Raw genomic sequence first — 20,709 nt, 5'->3', positions numbered from 1 at the left:
TTTTTGCTGTCTGTGTTGTCTTCTCTTCTCATTTTCTCTCCTCTGGGATTGAGTGGGATTTGATCCTAGAGACCCTTGATGTGGAGAGAGGTTCCCTGTCAGCTGTGCCACCTCAGTTCCTGGTTTCTGCTGCACTTCACCTTGACTCTCCCTTGTCTGTCTTTTGATGCATCATCATCTTGTTGTGTGACTTAGTTGCATGTGCACTGGCTTACCATGCAGGCACTTGTATGGTACTGGCTCACTGCATGGGCACTGGCTTACCATACAGGCACATGCAGGCACTTACGTGGGCACTGACTCACTGCACACGCATGCTTTCTTTTCTTCTTTTTTTCACCAGGAGGCCCTAGGGATGGAACCTGGCTCCTCCCATATGGTAGGCTGAGCTACATCCATTTACCTCATGAACCTCTTTTTTTAATTCTGCCTGCTTGCTGTCTGCTCTTTGTGTCCATTGCTGCATGTTCTTATGTCTGCTTGTTTCCCTTTGTTGTGTCATCTTGCCGTGCCAGCTCTCCGTGGGCACGGGCCAACAGGTCTCCACGGATGCGGGCGAGCCCGCCTTCACAAGGAGGCCCCGGGACACGAACCCAGGGCCTTCCATATGGTAGACCGGAGCCCAATTGATTGAGCCACATCTTCTTTCCCCTCATAAACTTTTAATATATAGGCTTTTAATTGAAGTATAACATTAGGAGTTTTATCTTTATATCAAGGAAAATTCTCTTTTTCCTTTTGAAGTGAGATTAAGATTTTTGTTTTTTATTTCGAGGAATGGTCAAACTTACAGAATAATAGCAAAAATAGTACAGTGAACTCTCTATACCCTAACCACAATACAACTACCATATTTAGAAAATTTGACATTATTCCAGTACTGTTATATAATGTAACAATCCATCATATTTTGCCAGTTTTCCCAACAGCAGCTTTATAGCATTTTTCCCCCACCGGATTGGTACAGGATTGTGTACTTCATATAGTTGTCATATCACTTTATTGTCCTCTAATAATTTTCTTCAGCCTTTCTTTGACTTTTAATGACAATGATATTTTCAAAGGCAGGTTGTTTTATAGAATGTCTCTCAATGTGGTTCTCTCTGTTCCTCACAATTTGATTCAGCTTATGTATTTTTGTAAAGAATACTTCATAAGAGACTCTACGTAAGAAATACTGTGTCCCTTTTTTTAGTACATCACATTAAGAAGTGCATAATAATAGTTTGTGACCTTAATGTTGTTAACTTAGATGACTTCATTAAGGTGGTGTGCACTATGTTTATTTTCTTCAGAGTTTCCATTTTCCTCTGTCATTAATAAGTAATCTGTGGGGAGATACATTGAATCTGTGTCACTATTCTGTTTCCCAATAGACTTTGAGCCAGTGGTTTTTCACATCCTTGGTGATGCCCTTTTGAATCAGTTTTTGCCATGGTGGTTAGAAAATGGTAGATTATTATGATTTGAATAACAAAAATTCTGTGGATTTTAGTTTGTGTTCCTGAGCGAACCTTCTTTATTCAATAGTGATAATTACAAAGTATTTCCCTGTTATCTTCTTATGTCATGGCTTTATTGTTTTTGTGATTTTTAGGTTCATGTACTGGACAGACTGGGGAGAAGTGCCAAAGATAGAACGTGCTGGAATGGATGGTTCAAGTCGATTCATTATAATAAACACTGAAATTTACTGGCCAAATGGACTGACCTTGGATTATGAAGAACGAAAGCTTTATTGGGCAGATGCAAAACTTAATTTCATCCACAAATCAAATCTAGATGGAACAAATCGGTAAGATTACCTTATAAATTTTTTTTTTTTAAACTTCAAGAAAACTCCCTAGTGCCTGATAGAATAGTCAAATTATAAAGTCTAATTTTATTAAGAAGAAACTAGTTTAGTTTCGGCTAAATTTCAAAGGGAAAGAAGAATGGACTTTTAGTTTGCCTTTTAATAAAGTATTGCATTTTCTATCCATCTTGGTAGCATTGAAAACTTCTGGACCATATTTCCTCCTTTCTTACTCTGAGCTAATTTAGCTTTTCAGTGGTTCTCAACCAGGATAATACTTCTCTTTCCTCTTACAATATTTGGAAATGTGTGGGGTATTTTGGTTAATACAAGTTTTGACAGTTCTACTAGCATTATAGTTTCTGGTGGGCCAGGGATACTACACCTCTTACAATGTGCTATACATAAGTGTCAAAAAATAAAAAGGTATATATTGAATATTTAAAAAAAAAGAATAATTGCTGTGTTTTAGCTTCAAATTTGGTTTCAGGAGGAATTTCTGGGAAGATGGCTGTGTCTATGTCGTAGATATTTTTTACTCCCTCTAAATACCCATTCACTAATTGACAGAAACTAGGTAGAAAATCCAAAAACATGGATAAAATTGTCCGTGAAACTCACCTTGTGCATCCCCAAAGCACAAGCCAAGCCATTAGTAACAGCGAGACCTTCACAGCATCACTGTCTATGCAGAATAAGCAAGAGAGTCACTGGGGTATCTCATAAGACTTAAGAGCATGGGAACTCCAAATTAGCCTCAGTTATTTATTGGATAATGTGGTGGGCTATTTTTTTAAAAGATTATTTATTTGTTTGTTTGTTTATTTATATCTCTCTCCCCTTCCCCCCACCCCGGTTGTCTGTTTTCTGTGTCCGTTTGCTGCATCGTCTTTGTCTGCTTCTGTTGTCATCAGTGGCATGGGAATCTGTGTTTCTTTTTGTTGCGTCAGTTTTCCATGTGTGTGGCACCATTCCTGGGCAGGCTGCACTTTCTTTCGCACTGGGCAGCTCTCCTTACGGGGCACACTCCTTGCACGTGGGGCTCCCCTACGCGGGGGACACCCCTGTGTGGCACGGCACTCCTTGCGTGCATCAGCACTGCACATGGGCCAGCTCCACACGGGTCAAGGAGGCCGGGGTTTGAACCGCGGACCTCCCATGTGGTAGACGGACGCCCTAACCACAGGGGCAAGTCCGCCGCAAGTGATGGGCTATTTTAAGAGCAGCAGGTGAAATGGGAGAGTAGGTATTTGCCCATTCCAATATTGGACATGTACAGTATATCCATGGTAAAGACAGAAGAGGTAGAGCATTCTAACCCCATTGAACTCTCAGAATGAATCTACCAGTCAGGGCTCATCACACTGGGTGGAAGCAAAATTGAGCAAGAATAACATAAAAATTGAGTAGGGCAGGGACAATAATAGGGAGGGAGGAGAGAGAAAGGAAGGAAGGTGAAGGTTCAGATAAGCATGGCAGGAAGAACAGCTAGGAGATCTTAGAATGCAAGCTACTATATTTTTTAAACACTATATAAAAATAACAGAAGAGGGAATTCTGTAAAGTTGGAAAAACTACCTTTTATATCACTGTCTTTTAAACATTCAGGAAAACTAATTTCACATAAACATGAGAGACAAAATTACCAAGGTAAAATCCCAGTTAAAGTTATAAAGGAAAAGAGGAATGGAGAATAGGATAGCAATCTTGTATATAATGGAAATACCCTATAATGATGTAAGCATAGACTAGATCAAAAATCTATTTTAAAACATCCTAAAAATCATTAGGAAATCAATGCCACTTATAAAAGAACAACATAAATCAAAGTTAAAAAAAAGTTCAGAAATAAGATGGCAGAACTCAGGAAAGAACTGTATAATCATTTTAGAAATAAAGCCTAAACTAGAACGAATGTAAGAGTGAATAAACAGTAAATGCTTTTATGTAGAGGTTAAGAAGGGAGAAAAATTAAAAGATCAAAAAGAAATGCAGGGAAATGGACTTGGCCCAGTGGTTAGGGCATCCGTCTACCACATGGGAGGTCTGTGGTTCAAACCCCGGGCCTCCTTGACCCGTGTGGAGCTGGCCCATGTACAGTGCTGATGTGTGCAAGGAGTGCCGTTCCACATAGGGGTGTCCCTGTGTAGGGGAGCCCCACGTGCAAGGAGTGCGCCCCAGTAAGGAGAGCCACCCAGCGCAAAAAGAAAGTTCAGCCTGCCCAGGAATGGTGCCACACACATGGAGAGCTGACACAACAAGATGATGCAACAAAAAGAAACAAGATTCTCATGCCACTGGTAACAACAGAAGCGGACAAAGAAGAACATGCAGCAAAAATAGACACAGAGAACAGACAGCTGGGGGGGGGGGGGGGACGCGGGGAATTAAAAAAAAAGATACAAAAAATAACATTTGAGAGAAGGGGATAAATAGTGAAGACTGCTAAAGAGGATACAGCATGCTAGCAATGGAATTAAGAAATATGAAAAATGAATTCAAAAGAACCTCTTTAAAATAAAGTATTTGGAACTACAGATTGAAAGAGAGCACCAAATATCTGAGAATATAACCCAGATAACATTATTGTAATTTAAAGAAAGAAAAAAAAATTCTCTGGGCTTCTGTGAAAAAAGATTAAGTGAATTAAAAGGGAAAAAAAATAGGATAAGCATGAGATTTTCTAATAGAAACACTCTTTGCTACAAGAAAATTAGTCATATTTTTAAGATACAGAAGGGGAAGAAAATGTTAGCCAAGGATTTTATATCCAGCAAAACTTTTTACTTACAAAGACATAGATGATTAAGATGCAAGGAATGAGGGAATATTGTTTCCTTGAGGAACCAGAATGATGAGTGAGACATCAAAATAAGATGTGGTGGTGAGCATTTGTTTTGAGTATAGCAGGGAGCTGTGTAAAATGACAGCTTCCTCCCAAACTGATACATGATAGGGATACATCAGACCGAAGAAAGACTTGGAAAAGTCCAGCGTAGTGAGCAAAGAGCATTTAATAAGGGACTTACCTGGGACCTCAACAGTTCGAGGGGAGATCCTGTCTCTTGGAGAGTCTGAGCGACTGTGTGGTGGCAGGCAGAAAGCATGGCACTTATGAGGCTTGAGCTGCACTTGCCACAAAACAAGAGGGGTCTTTTATACTACATGTCTATGTGTGGATGGGAAGGGCATGTGAGGGAGGAGCATGATTAAAAGTACATTGCTCAGGACATATAATCAAGGACTGGACATTCATAGTGTTTCCCAACAGGGTAGAAGTTACACATTCATAGTAGAAGGAGTGTTTACAATGTTTGTCAGTAAGGGTGTTATGTATTTCCATTGATATGATGGCATAGAACAGATAATTCTTAGCCCTTCCTGAGAGAGAAGTCCAAGCATACAAGTTTTACTTATCAGTCATGAACTCACAGTTATTCCTCAAGGCTTGCTGTGTAACTATTAAGAAATGAAATGCTGACTTAAAAGGAGAAAGAACTGGAAAAGTTGTGGGGGGGAAAAAGTAAAGCCATATATCATACAGCATTAAACATAATTACTTGTAAAAAAAAGACTGAGGGAGAATTAAAATTGAGAGAATATAGTATGTAAAGGCTGTAAGTTTAAATAATGTAATAAAGTATAACTGTAAAAAATTGGAGGGAGAATAGAAGTAGTTATGCAATTTTTGTTACATTCTTTTTTAAATTTTATTCCTATAAGCTACATTGGTATAGTGATACTAATATTGCTATTCTGAGACTGTATCATGTTGGATCAAGTAAATGTATAATTATGGGAAATAGTCTCTTATCCCTGTGTATGCAGGATTCTTGGTGTGGAAGACAGGAAATGCAGATGTAATACTTCGGAAGTTAAGTAAAAGAAATAGATAATCTTGAGTTTGAATTGAAAGTATTAGTATGAGCTCATTAGCTATTTTTATCTTAAAAAAAAATACATACAAATATGTATGTGTATTTCCTGTGACCACTGAAGAGGACAAGAAAAAGGACCACTCGAATAACAGTGAACATCTGTAGCATCCACTGTGGTCTTAGAAAAAGAACATTCTGCCTAGGCAAGAAGTGTACAAATGAACGGGATTATTTGTCATAGGTGATAGCAAGGAAGCTATTAAATACTACTGTGGTCATTTCAGAAAGACTCAAGAAATAACTTTTAGGGGCCTCCTTCTGGCCAAAGTTTGATCAAAGCCTGTCAAGTATGTTTAAACCCATGAATTCATAATGGTATTTTAAAAGGAATTCATAACTTTCAAAAAATGGTAAAGAATCAATTCATTACTTTGAACACTGGTAAATGAAGAGAAAGAGCCAAGCATTTATCCTGCTTTTCATATAATTATGTGCCCTCTGGCTAACAAAGGTGTAGGATATGGGGAAATTATTCTAGCTAATAAATGAAAGAAAAAAAAAAAGGTAGAATTAAGATATATTTGTTTTATAACGTCCAGTGGACTAATGGACCTAAGCCAGGGGTCTGTGAGCTTGAACTGAAATAAAAAAACCACAAAACATTATTCTTGTGGGGATGTGTTGGTGTGGGTGTGATATATTAATTAAATAATACACAGTATAGTGTGGACTTAGTAAAGAGTCTGTGGTTTTCACCTGACTAGCAAAGGGGTCTGTGCAACTAAAAAGGTTCCCTAATCTAGGCAGTGAACATCAACAACTGCTAACATCACCAAAAAGGGAAAAACACGTTATTTGCCTCCTTGCCTCCTGGTGGAAGAACATACCACCACCATAGATGATCCAACATAACTGTTTAAAACTCTGCAGCCATTTGTCGGAAACACAGAACAGAGGAATATATTGATGAGTTATGCTATCAGAGATCTGGACCTATGGGTCAAGTATTTAAATTATGATGAGATCATACTGGAGTAGGGTATGCCTTAATACAAAATGACTCACATCCTTATAAGAAAAAATAAGACACAAAGACACACAGAGGCCCTGTGAAGATGGAGGATGGCACAAGGCGAGGAATGGTAAGGATTATCAGCAACTGCCAGGAGCCAGGAAGAGGCAAGGAAGGATCCTCTCCTATAGCCTTCACAGGGAATGTGTCCCTGTCAACATCTTGATTTTGAACTTGTAGCTTCCAGAACTGTGAGAGAAGAAATTTCTGTTGTTTTAAGCCACTCAGTTTGTGATATTTTATGGCAGCCCTAGGAAACTAATACAGAAGGATAGGGAACAGGGTACATGGAGGGGCTATCATTTGCTTTCTGTGCTTTTCACTGTTAGGTTTTATTTTGAGATTAAAAGATTAACTTGCCTATGCTTCCCAGTAGCTAGGGTAAAATGAGTTACTACCACATATTATTGAAAAAGTGAAAAGTTAGGAGTTCTTTGCAAGAGATGTTTTTTCATCATACTAAATTTGAAAAGAAATTCTCCACACAGAGTCTGGAAGGGCATAATGGGTATTAGCATTTTTGGGGTGGAGGGGTGTATAATTTCATGACTTTCTCACAGTGATTTTTGCTTAAAATGGAGGGGCATGATTCAACAAAGGTAATTCTACAAGTGACTAAATTACTGTTATTAGAGATTATAATCTTCTGACCTTAGAGTACTCAGGAAAGGGACAAACTCTATATCTCTTAACTTGTCTTTAAGCATTACTGTTCTAACTTTTGCTTTTGGTAATATGACCGTGTAACAGAGCCGTTTAAATTAGATTCTTATGGAGAGCTACTATCTGTAATGATAATTCAAGGTAGATCTATATATGTTTTAGAAATTAAATGAGGAAATGGCAGATTTGATGTATTTGGAAAGCTTTTTGAGTGGAAGTTATCTTACCTCTGAGTGAAGATGATTCATGTTAACCCTTTTCCAACTGTGACTTGCCAACTGTGGCGATACCTGCGAGCACCTTCTTTTTCGCCACCTCCCACAATAGCAAGATATTCACCTTCCTAGGAGAGAGGGCTGGTGACTCGAGATATAAGGGGCTGTCTGCTAAGGAACTGCTGGAGGCTTTTGCTTTTCTGTTAAAAACAAACAGGTGGATGATGATATGTCTTTCTTCTTTTTTTTTTTTAAGCTTTTATTTTTGTTTATTTCTTTCCCCTCCTTCCCTTCCATTATCTGCTCTCTGTGTCCATTCACTGTGTCTTCTTCTGTTACTGCTTGCATTCTTGTCAGACGGCACCAGGAATCTGTGTCTCTTTTTGTTGTGTCATCTTGCTGAGTCAGCTCTCCGTGTGTGCAGTGCCACTCCTGGGCAGGCTGTGCTTTTTTTGTGCGGGGCACACTCCTTGTGCGCAGCAGCACTGTGCTTGGGCCAGCTCACCACACGGGCCAGGAGGCCCTGGGTACCAAACCCTGTACCTCCCATATGGTAGGTGGATGCTCTATGGGTTGAGCCACATCCGCTCCCCCCCTCCTTCTTTTCATCTCAAAAGCAGTTATGCCTGGAATTAAGGTGGACATTTTGTAACCATGAGGAGATATACATTTGGATGAAAAGCTAAAGAGAAAAAATAAATTGAGAAAGAAGATTTTATGTTCTGTGAACTTTGAAAGAATGTGAACTTTGACACCACCTAACCTTAAAACTGTTAAGTAAGCAATATGTCATTTCAGCTAGGGTTGCTGACTTTTCTAATACTTGCTTCTAGAATACATGACAGCTTGTTTCTGTGCTTTCTATTTTACAGTAGTTGATTATATCACAGAGAGCTCTGCATCCTATATTTGCTCCTTGTCTCTTGTTCTGTTTGTTTAGTTGTTGTTGCTTCATTTCCTTCTGTTGCTGAACTATATTGGTTAAACAAAGTATTCTTCAGTAACCTTAACTTGAAAACCTGATTATTGATTAGAAATTTCCATGGAGAAACCTTTTATTTTTGGTGTTTAAAGTTTATTGTTCAGTGTCTGTCAAGACAGGTTAAAAGAGCAACTTTACACCTTACCTGTTTTCTGGGCCACATGAGGGCATTGGTAATATAATCTTTTTAAAACAGAGTGGTAATGGTGAAGATCCTAGCTTAGGGTCAGTGGTAAATTTTTATGTCAGGGCACATGCTGCTGCTCTTTTGGGCAGAATAAAATGGAGATTATCAACCCACGTAAGTACTTTTTTTTTCTTTGTACCTCTTTTTTTTTTTTTTTTTTGCCATGGAAAAATAAATGTAAATCAGGAACTAGAAATCTAATTGGCATCATTTGTATTCTTCAGTTAAGAAGGTTCTCATTTTGCTGGAATGAGTGGTAGTGTAAGTGCATCTTTGTAATATACATGTTGCTTCCAGTTGATAGAATTAGTATGTTTTATTATACAAGTGGATGAAAGTCATTTAAAAAGTGTCATTTTTAGTCTCTTTGAAACAACTTAATGAAACAGAATGAAAGGTATTTTTTTCTAAAGGATCTTTGGTTATTCCTGTCATAATTTCTTTTCCCGTTTGTTTTCTTGTTGTATTGTTGTGTTGTGTTTTGTTTTTAGGAGGTACCAGGAACTGAACCTGTGAACTCCTTTGTGGGAAACAGGTGCTCAACTGCTTGAACCACATCCACTCCCCATAATTGTTTTTGAATTTGAACGTTGATATGTTACTTTTAAGCTTCTGGGCTGTAAATGACTTTGTACACAGCTTTGGCATTTACTAGTTATTTGGAAGGTAAATTGGGTGCAATATTGCAAGATGCTCTGTGACATTTTGGCCTTAGGTTACTTTAAAATACAGAATGAAGATATTCTCAATTTCATGTACCGATGGTGTTGTTCATGCACTGTAGAGAATGCTTTTATCACTTTCCTTCCTTTCCCTCAAAACTGCAGGGAAGAGAGAATTTTGTTTATTACTGTAGCTACAGTCACTACTTCAGTGGTTTTATTGCGCTATTATTTATGCAAGTGAATTGCAGTTCATTGAGGTTTTTTCTCTTTTTTTTTAAAAAGATTAATTTTTAAAATTTATTTCTTTCCCCTCACCCCATTGTCTGCTGTCTGTGTCCATTCGCTGTGTGTTCTGTGTCTGCTTGGATTCTTGACAGCGACACCTGGAATCTGTGTCTCTTTTTGTTGCGTCATCTTGCTGCATCAGCTCTCCGTGTGTGTGATGCCACACCTGGGCAGGCTGCGCTTTCTTTGCGCAGGATGGCTCTCCTTCCAGGGCGCACTCCTTGCACGTGGGGCTACCTTATGTGGGGGATTCCCCTCTGTGGCATGGCACTCCTTGTGTGCATCAGTACTGCGCATGGGCCAGCTCTTCACGTGGGTCAGGAGGCCCTGGATTTGAACCTTGGCCTTCCCATATGGTAGGCAGATGCTCTATCCGTTGAGCCAAATCCATTTCCCTTCATTGAGTTTCGACAAATACATATGCTTGGGGTAACTCTCACTCCATGCAGATATGGGTAGAACAGTTCTGTCATCCCAGAAAGTTCTCTTATGCCCTCTTTCAGTCAGTTTACACCCCTGGTTGGCAGCCATCTACTCTTCCTTTTACCATAGATTTGTTTTACTAACTATATACTTCTATGTTTTACTCAACATAATATACCTAAGATTTAGCCTTGATTTTACGTGTGTCAAAAGTTCTTTCTTTCTTTTTTTTTTTTCCCCTCTGTCCCAAGTATTGGGGATTGAATCACGTTCTCACAAAAGGCTTGTTCAGGTCCTGATCTGTCATCCTGTGAGTGTGAACACATTTGTAAATAGGACCTTTGAAGATGTTATTAGTTAATGTCTGCCCAAACTCAGTGAGGGTGGACCCTAATCCAATATGGCTGAAATCTTTATAAGCAAAGTCAGTTGGACCTGGAAGGAGAAGACATGAGGAACAACCAGAAACTGGAAGGCAACATATTCTGGAAGAAAAAGGAGAAGATACTGCATGTATATGCTTTGCCACATGACAAAAACCAAGGAATCCTAAAGGTTGCCAGCCAGACAGAAGTAACCAACCTGGGAAAGAAGCAGGCCTCTGAAACCACGAGCTAGTAAATTTCTGTTGTTAAACCAACCCATTTTATGGTATTTGTTTCAGGAACTGGGAAACAAAAACACTGGGTGTATGTTACATTTTACTTATCCACTATTCAGTTGATGAATTTTTGGGTTGTTTCCAGTTTTAAGCTATTATAAATAAAGCAGCTGTGGACATTCTTACAGCAGTCTTTTTGTGGACATGTGTTTTTCATTTTTCTTGAATAAATATCCAGGGTATTGTTAGGTAGGTATGACCTAGTATAATTGTTAGGTCATAGATAAAGTGTATGCTTAACTATATAAAAAACTGCTAAACTGTTCCCCAAAGCATTTGCACCATTTTATACTCTTCACCTGCAATACATGAGAATTTCAGTTGCTTTTTTCTTCACCAACATTTGTTTGTAGTCACTCTCTTTAATGTTAGGTCCTCTAGTGGGTATGGTAGTATCTCATTGTAGCTCTGGTCTGCATTTATTTGATTTCTTTCATCAGTATTTTATAGTTTTCAATGTACAGTTAATTAATTCGCTTACTCTTCTAAGGCCAGATTGTATCTTTACGTGGCTTTTGGTGGATTTCTTTGTGTTCATCTCAGAAGGAATTGGAAAAGTTGAGTGTATAGTTGAGTGTATAGCTTAAATTCATTATCCCTGGAAGAACAGAGAAAAACTCATGCCTTGCTAATGATTACTTGAAGGGATCATTTTCATAAGGGATAGCAGACTATTCTGTAATAAATAACACCATTCATCACACATTAACTGATTTACTGGCTAAGTGCCAGATACTGTACTAGGTGAATAAGATCCAGCCTGTCAGGGTCCCAAATGTCTAGTGAGGGAGGTAGACAAGTTCAAAAGAATTAGCCAAAGCACAAAATCTGGGAAACAGTTGCCGCAAGAGTACAAGTGTACCCTTTCTCCAGACACTATAGTTGAAGCGAATGACCCACATTAAGAAAACCAACAGGGAAACGGACTTGGCCCAGTGGTTAGGGCGTCCGTCTACCACATGGGAGGTCCGCGGTTCAAACCCGGGGCCTTTTTGACCCGTGTGGAGCTGGCCCATGCGCATGCTGATGCGTGCAAGGAGTGCCCTGCCACGCATAGGGGAGCCCCACGCGCAAGGAGTGCACCCCGTAAGGAGAGCCACCCAGCGTGAAAGAAAGTGCAGCCTGCCCAGGAATGGCACCGCCCACACTTCCCCTGCCGCTGACGACAACAGAAGCGGACAAAGAAACAAGATGGACAAAGAAACAAGACACAGCAAATAGACACAGAGAACAGACAACGGGGGGGGGGGGGGGGGGGGGGGGGGAATTAAATAAATAAATAAATCTTTAAAAAAAACAACAGATTTTTCCCTGTAATTTCCTGTAAGACACAAACTCAAGAGGACACTATTCGTGCAAGAAGTATGAAGGAATATATCCACAATCAGCAGAAACTGATAATAATTAGTATGATTGTTTAATATAAAACATTAAGTGACAACCAAACTGACTACTATAAAAAATCAAATCAGTGAAATTGAGCTAACCTTGAGAAATTGTCCCACAGCTCAGAAAAGCAGAGATGGAAATAATCAAAGAAAAGATTTGGGACATAGAGATGGAAATAATCAAAGAAAAGTTTTGGGACATAGAGATGGATCCAGAAGTTGCTTATTAGTAGATAAGGAAGATATTATTATTGGTACATAAGGAAGGAGTCAAAATATACCATTTTTGTTATTCTTCCTGAAGACATTACCTCTAGTACTTCAGATAACTGATGGAGATATATTAAAATGTAGAGCTCAAAAGTAGAGAAGTCAGTAATTAAATATTTGCGAACCAGTTTAACATGGAATTAAATCTAATAATTTCTGTTAAGGTGCTTTTTAAAAAAAATCAATTTTATTATAACATTCATAAACTATACAGTCCATCTAAAGTGTATAGTCAGAGACATTTGGTATAATCACAGAGTTGTGCATTGTTAATGTTTTTAAAACTTAATGCAAGAAGTTAGTGCAACTGTGAAATATTTTGAAACAATAAAAAATGAAAGCAAATAATAAATATCTGAAACTCCAGCTTATATCAGTTAAAAAAACCAAAATGGGTAGACAAGGAAGAAGGCAGACAGGAGTAAAAGCGTGTTAGATACTGTCCTATTCTCTAAGTTGACAGTTTTCAAAAATAGGATAAAATATGATTTTAAATGTGATGATAAAGTTGAATAAAACAGCTTGTATATCCTTCAACTCCATAGATGAATAAAAAGTGCATAGAAATTCAGTCCAGGGAAGCAGATATGGCTCAAGCGATTGGGCTCCCGTCTACCATATGGGAGGCCCCAGGTTCAGTTCCTGAGACCTCCTGGTGAAGGCAAGCTCTGGCCCACACTGCGGAGAGCTGGCACAGCAAAATGATGCAGAGAGAGACAGTGAGACATAGCAGACTAGGGAGCTGAGGTGGCTCAAGCAGTTGAGTGCCTCTCCCACATGGGAGGTCCCAGGATCGGTTCCTAGTGACTCCTAAAGAGAAAGACAAGAAGAAAAAGACAAGGAGACACAGAAGGAACACACAGTTAGTGGACACAGAGAGCAGAGACAGCAAGCACAAACAACAATGTGTGTGTGTGTGGGGGGAGGAATTAAAAAAGAAATTCAGTCCAAAAGCAAAAGTCCATACAAAGGGTACAGGGAAGTATAATAAAGAATTTTAAAAAATCATTGGTATAAGAAAGTAAGACCAAACATCAGTTACAGTAGTAAGTATATTTAATAGAAGAAATAACCTGAAAGTTGAACAATATATATTGTTTAAGTTATTACATAACCCTTCAATGCAATATTATACAGCCATTACAAATAATGTTAAAGCAATATTTAATAACATGGTTGTTAAATAAAAACTGTTCATTGTGATGCAGTAAATGCAGTGGGATTTAATTTTATAACAGATACACAATCAAATATTGTTTGATTTAAAATATATTAGCTATTTCTCTCAGGGCACATTAAGCATGGTTAAAGGACTTAGGACATGCTGCATATATTCCCAGTGTTGAAACTCAGTAATTAAATGCCCTTTATCCTTGCTTAAGTGTTTTTTTCTGGTTCTGGCCCAGCTCTTTTCTTTCTGCCCTGCTGGGGCTTCTCATTTATTGCTAATCAATTTTTGCCACATTATTAAATCTAAATGTCATTGGTTAGTTGGCTTCCTGTTTGCTTCTTAACTATTTTTTTAAAAAGATACCGGTTAATCCATCTCTGGATAATTGAGAATTGCTTGTATCATGTGTATATGATAAAGGACTAGAAAGATAAACTTTCTTTATATTTCTCTTGAAATTTTTACAGTAAACATGCATGTATTCTGTTTATAGTAAGGAGAAAATAATTACTTTAGAAAAAGTGTCTATCAGATATTGCTGAAATTGTTTAGGGCGTTTCATATTTCCGTCTTGCTTCCCTCTTGTTTCTACTACAGATAAGATTATTAACTTTATTTTTGTGTGGCCTGCTTGTAATCTTCTTGAGCACAATGTATCCTGGCCTTCTCTCTCATGAGACCCAGTTATTATTTAAGGTACTATTCAGGGCTTTTGCCTATTTAAAAATAGGATTATTTGTCCTATTAATGAGTTTTAAGAATTCTTTATGTATTCTGATGATACAAGTCCTTTATTGGATGTATGATCTAGAAGTATTTTATCTCTGTGGCTTGTTTTTTTTTTTCATTTTCTTGAGTGTCCTTAGAAGTACAAAAGGTTTTTATTTTGAAGAAATCCAATTTGTTTTTTTTTTTCCTTTGTAAAAGATGCTTTTGTTGTCATATCTAAGAAATCTTTGCTTAACCCAAGACTGTGAAGATTTACTTGTTTTTGTTCTTACGTTTGGGTCTGTGATCTGTTTTGAGTTAACCTTTGTGCAGGATGAGCTTTATACTGTTCGTTAAATTTATTCCCAAATGTTCCATTTCTTTTGATGCTATTGTGAATGGGCTGTTTTCTTTCATATATATATATTTATTGCTAGCATACAGAAATATCATTTATTTTTGTATATTGTATCTTGTGATCTTGTTCAGTTTATTATTTCTGGTAGGTTTTTAAAGATTTTTTGCTATTAAATTCTTTAGGATATTCTATATATAGAATCATGTCATATACAAATAATAGAGTTTTTCTTCTTCTTTTCCAATCTGGATGCCTTCTTTTGCCTGACTGCACTGGCTATACCCTTTAGTTTAGTCTTAAATAGAAGATATCTTTTTTCTCATTTCTGGTTGGTGAGACAACATTCAGTGTTTTGCCACTGAACATGATCTTAGCTGTAGGTTTTCTGTAATGGCCCTTTTTCGGGTTGAGGATGTTCCCTTCCTGAGAGACTATGTCATGAATGGGTATTGGATTTTGACCATGTATTGAAATAATTGTGTGATTTTGACCTTTATTTTATGATCATGATGAATTTCATTAATTGATTTTCAATAAAACAAATCGTGAATTCCTAGGATAAAACCCCCTTGTTTGTGGTGTATAATCCTTTTAATATATTGTTTGAATCATTTTGCTAATATTTTGTTAGAGATTTTTTTTTCTGTAATCATGAAAGATATTGGTTTATAGCTTATTTTCCTTGGCATGCTTTATGTCTGGCTTGATAAGGTGTAATACTGAAGTGTTCCTTCTCTCTCTGTTTTCTGGAATAATGTGCATGCTGGATTGATAATATTTCTCCTTAAAATATTTGGTAAGAATTGATCAGTGAAGCCATTTTGACCTGGACATTTCTTTGTGGGGAGTATTCTTCTTATAGGTCTGTTTAGATGTTCTGTTCCTTCTTGACTGCATATGGCAATTTGCTTCTTTCTATGAATTTTTCCATTTCATCTAGTTGTCTAATTTGTTGGCATAAAGTTGTTTGTATCCTATTATTATTATTATTTTTAAAGATTTATTTATCGCACCCCCCCCCCGTTGTCAGTTCTCTGTGTCTATTTGCTGTGTCATCTTCTTTGTCCGCTTCTGTTGTTGTCAGTGGCATGGAAATCTGTGTTTCTCTTTGTTGTGTCACCTTGTTGTGTCAGCTCTCCATGTGTGCGGTGCCATTCTTGTGCAGGCTGCACTTTCTTTCACGCTGGGCGGCTCTCCTTACGGGGTGCACTCTTTGCGCGTGGGGCTCCCCTGCGTGGGGACACCCCTACGTGGCACGGCACTCCTTGTACACATCAGCACTGTGCGTGGGCCAGCTCCACACGGGTCAAGGAGGCCCGGGGTTTGAACCGCGGACCTCCCATGTGGTAGACGGACGCCCTAACCACTGGGCCAAGTCTACTTCCCCTAGGTATCCTATTATAATCCTTATAATTTCTGTGAAGTTGATAGTAATGTCCCTCTTTTGTTCATAATTTTACTCACATTTCACAGTTGGTGTTTTCTTTCTTAGTCTGATGGGCCTTTCAAAGAAACAATTTTTTGTTATATTGATTTTTTTTCCCCTCCATTGTTTTTCTGTTTTATATTTTATTTCTAGCCTAACTTTTTTTATTTTCTTGAATTATGCTTGCTTTGGATTTAATTTGCTCTTCTATGCCTAGTGTCTTAAGGTTGAAGCTTAGGTTATTTACATTCTTCCAAGTTTTTCTTTAAGTTCTGCTGTAGCTGCATCCCATAAATTTTAATGTTTATTTTCATTTTCATTCAGCTCAAAATATTTTTTCATTTTCCTTGTGATTTTTTTCTTTGATTTTTGCTTATTTAGATGTGTTTCATTTTCAGATGTTTGTGGAATACCCACAATTTCTTCTGTTATTGATTTCTCACTTTCTTTGTTGTCAGAGAACACAGTTTCTGGTTTCAGTCTTTTAAGATTAACGGATACTACTTGTTCTGTGATCTAGCATGCTCTATCCTGGAGAAAGTTCCGTTTGTGCTTGAGAAGAGTGTTTATTCTACTGCTGTTGGATGCTCTGTTCTATAGATGCCAAATTAAGTTGGTCAGTAATGTGGATCACATTTTCTATACATCTTTTACATACGTTGCTTGATTTTCTGGCTAGCTGTTATTTAATGAGAATGGGGTGTCAAGTATTATTGTTTATTTGTCTCTGCCTTCAGTTCTGTCAGGTTTTGCTTCAATTATTTGGGGGCTTTGTTTATACATGCATATGTATTTACAATTGTTATCTCTCCCTGGCGATTTGACACTTTTATCTATAATATTTTGTTCTTTGTCTGTAGTAACATTTTTTTGTCTTAAAGTCTATTTTGTCTAATAAAACCACTCTAGATCTCTCATGGTTACTGTTTGCATGGCGTGGTGTGTTGTCTTTCATTATTTCATCCTTTAACTTTCAACCTATTTGTGTCTTTGAATCTAAAGTGTCTCTCTTGTAGACAGCATTAAAACAAGTTGGATCTTTTCTTTAGTCGAGTCTGGCAACCTTTTGATTGCAGTGTTTAATCCATTTACATTTAATGTTATCATAGTATGGTTTGTTTTACACCTAATATTTTGGTATATGCTTTTTGTATGCCTCAAGTCTTTTTTGCTCTTCTTTTTCTGCCTTTTATATTAGGTAATTATTTTCTAGTGTATTATATTAATTTCTTTTTTGATTTTTAAAAACTATTTTTGTTTTCTCTTTTTAGTGTTTTTTCCTAGGGATTACAGTATCATTTTGCCAAAATCTACTTCATAGTAATACTAGCTTAATTACTGTAAAATACAAGAACTTTACTCCAGTATCGTTCCATTCCCTCTTTCTTTGGGTCATTTATATTACATCTCTGTTGTAACTAATGCAGTGTTACAATTATTACTTTATACAAATTATGTAATTTTAAAAGATTAAAAGAAAAGAAAAACAGAGTCCTTGTTAGTACCTACTATTTCTGGTAATCTTCATTTTTTCCTGTGGATTTGAGTTACTGCTTGGTATCATTTTCTTGCTTGAAAATAGCTCCATTCTCTCCCCTTTCCTTTGTGCTTTAACCTTTCTTTCTTTTTGATCTTAAAACATTTCCCCCTTTTTACCTTTTGTTTCTATTAAGTACTATTATGTTTATTCACTGTTGAGTTATTTCTAGCGTAGACTTCATTTCTGAAGTGATTTATCCTTATATTTCTAATTCTTTCATCAGTTCTGACAGTTCATTTGAGTTTCCTAATTCGTGTTTTTCCTTTGTGATGATATATTAATATTTAAAGTCTTTTAGTTTATTTTAAAATAAGTTAAAATTTTATTTTGTTCTGTGGCTATATCTTTCTGGCATGCTTTCATTATCTGTAGGGGTGTTATTATCTTTATTTTAAAAAGATACACTAACTTCTTCATGGAATTTGATCTGAATACTTTTATTATCTTATTTTCATGTGACATTACTTTTCTCCAACTTGTAGATGACTGGATTCATTATGTTTTCTAATTTCACAGAGCCAGAATCACTCTTAGTGAGTCACTATTCTAAGATTAGTTTGCCATACTTGCCAGTGTTGTCCGTTTTGTGTGTTCTTCCATCCTTAGTCTATCTGATACCCTGTTGCTTTCTGTTTCTTCCTCTAAAGATGCTGATAGCATTCAGGTCTATGGCTCTTGATTTTCATATCTTCTTTGTATTTTGGGTTTGAGGAAATTCCTTGTTTCCTATCTTTTGTTGTGAATGTTGTCTATGGATTTAGGGTTTGTTACCTAGTTGCTCTGTCTATTTTCATGTTTGGAATTTGTAGGGAATTTAAAAAATTGTGCTGTCACCACTGCTGTCATCTTCCTAGGTGTCCTAGACAAGAGATGTGGAGAAGTTCCCTTCCAGGGTTAGCTTCAAATGTCAAAATTCATGACAGTAGTTCTTTGGCATGATCAAAGAAAGATTTATTACTCATGCCCGGGAAAATTCTGAGACAAGGGATGGAGGACAACTTTCTGGGAGGAGGTCCAGATACAATGTGAAGGATAAGGCCAGTTGGCACAGAATTTGAAAGGAGCACCTGCCAGGTATGGAATTTGAAAGAAGTAGGAAGAGAGCTGATGTATTTGGGATGGGTAAGGGGTGAGCTTTATCAGTAAACTGCAGAAGATAAAACAGCTACAGGCAGGAAATAACACTAAATGAAAACATCCGTGGGAGTCTTACTCTCTTTCCTGTGGTCTCCATACTAGGAATCCTATTATTGTTGAGGCACACTACGGAAGATCTGGGCTCTGATTTAACTTCCACTTTTGCTCTTAATAGCAATAATCAGATTCTCCTTGATGTGTTTTTCCAGGGGGTAGCCAGAAGATGGACCTACTTGATAATCCCAATAAGAGAAGAAGGGTCAAGGGTATGTAGGGTTATCTCTACTTTCAGGAACAAGTCACCAGTTGGCTGGATAAATCAGTAAAAGAACAAAAAATATGGCAGGAATGAGTGATAACCTTCTTGCCTGGTTGTTGTTTAGCTCTGTTAATTGCATATTTTTCACATAAGACATTTGATTTTATCAAGCATGCAGTGAATGTTTAGTAAGTGCACCTAATTTGTGCACATAGAATTTTGCGAGATTCTGGGAATCTATATAAGCCAGAATCCTTATTCTCAAAAAGGAGTCATTGCTGACTAAGTTAACACATATGAAGGAGCTTAGTAGCTATTATGAGAGCACAGAGGGAGAAACAAATAATTTGGCTTGCAGGGGGAAGAGGTTAAGGAAGGTGTGAAAACATATTGGTATAGTATTTACTTGATTCTAATAAGCTCTTAATTTTAGGGGGTTATTGTTGATCTAAAAACTATCACATGAAATGTTTCCTTTAGTTGTAATATGCCCCCATATCAGAAATATTAAAATACTAAAAACATGTATCCTAAAGTTGGAAATATTTATGAAGTTTTTACTAAGTACTGAACTTAGTGTTAAATGTTTTCTTGCATCTGCTGTTTAATTTAATCTTCCTTGTAACTCAATGAGGGTAAATTATTATCCTCCATTTACAGATGAGGAAACCAAAGCTTGCAGGCATGATCAAAGTAGTAAGTGTCAGAGCAGGGATTTGAACTCATAATATGAACTCATATGCCTTTAATAAATATATGAAGTGAGTATAGGTCTTAGGGAGCGATTTTGTTTTATACATTTGTTTGTTCTCTGGTTTTGAGTCATTGGGAAGTAAACTTTTAACTTTTATTTTATGAAATACAGAGGGTTAAGAAGGCTTTTTTCCCCCAAAAAATCTGGTTATGTACTTTGCAAATCTTTGAGATGGTTGATGAAGTGCCAAGTAACTTGGAGTTGTTGTTTTTTTTTTTAACCTTTATTTTTCAGTTTCTTGGCAGCTTCTCAGAATTTTCTTTGTGTCTTACTATAACGAAAGTTGGAAGACTTCAGTGTGAAACAGGCCTATTTAAGTTGGGCTTAAACTATGAAATTGTGCCTATAAATAACACAGTCACTTTAATAAACCTAATAAACCTATCTGTTTAAAAAGCAAAAGGAAAGATTTCAAGAGTAGGCATTGTTACTATTCTTTTTGGGAAATGAAAGGGAAAAGTAATATGATAGTGAAGAGATAATTTAAAAAAATGAGAGGTGAAAATTATGAATTGTGGTGATTATGGGCTGGCAGGGTAGGTATGAGGTTCCAAAAATAGAGAGTTTGTTTGGTAAACTAGTCATGGTCCCCCCCCCCCCTTTTTTTTTTGAGGTATTGGGAGCCAGGGATTGAACTTGGAACCTTGTGTGTGGGAAGCTGGTACTCAACCATGGAGCCACATGGGCTCCCCTGAGTTGGTTTTTTTCATTTGTTTTCCATGTTCTTTTTGTTGTTGTTGTTTGTTTTAAGGAGATACTGGGAACTGAACCCATGACCTCCCATATGGGAAGCGGGTACTCAACCGCTGGAGCCACATTGACTCCCCTAGTCATCCTATCCCTTTTTTTTAAAAAAAATATTTATTTTATTT

General features: G+C 37.2%; 1 protein-coding gene across 1 annotated transcript in view; it reads left to right on the top strand.

Moving 5' to 3' along the window:
• LRP6 (LDL receptor related protein 6) overlaps positions 1-20,709 on the top strand; it is a 189,593-nt gene that overhangs the window by 79,282 nt on the left and 89,602 nt on the right. The window contains exon 3 of the mRNA XM_058282808.2: positions 1,598-1,795. Coding sequence (XP_058138791.1) covers positions 1,598-1,795 — 198 coding nt within the window. The remainder of the gene's footprint in view (positions 1-1,597; positions 1,796-20,709) is intronic.

Source organism: Dasypus novemcinctus, chromosome 20, assembly GCF_030445035.2.
Source record: "Dasypus novemcinctus isolate mDasNov1 chromosome 20, mDasNov1.1.hap2, whole genome shotgun sequence".
In the NCBI taxonomy this organism is placed as follows: domain Eukaryota; kingdom Metazoa; phylum Chordata; class Mammalia; order Cingulata; family Dasypodidae; genus Dasypus; species Dasypus novemcinctus.
This window is presented reverse-complemented; position numbering and strand designations above follow the sequence as displayed.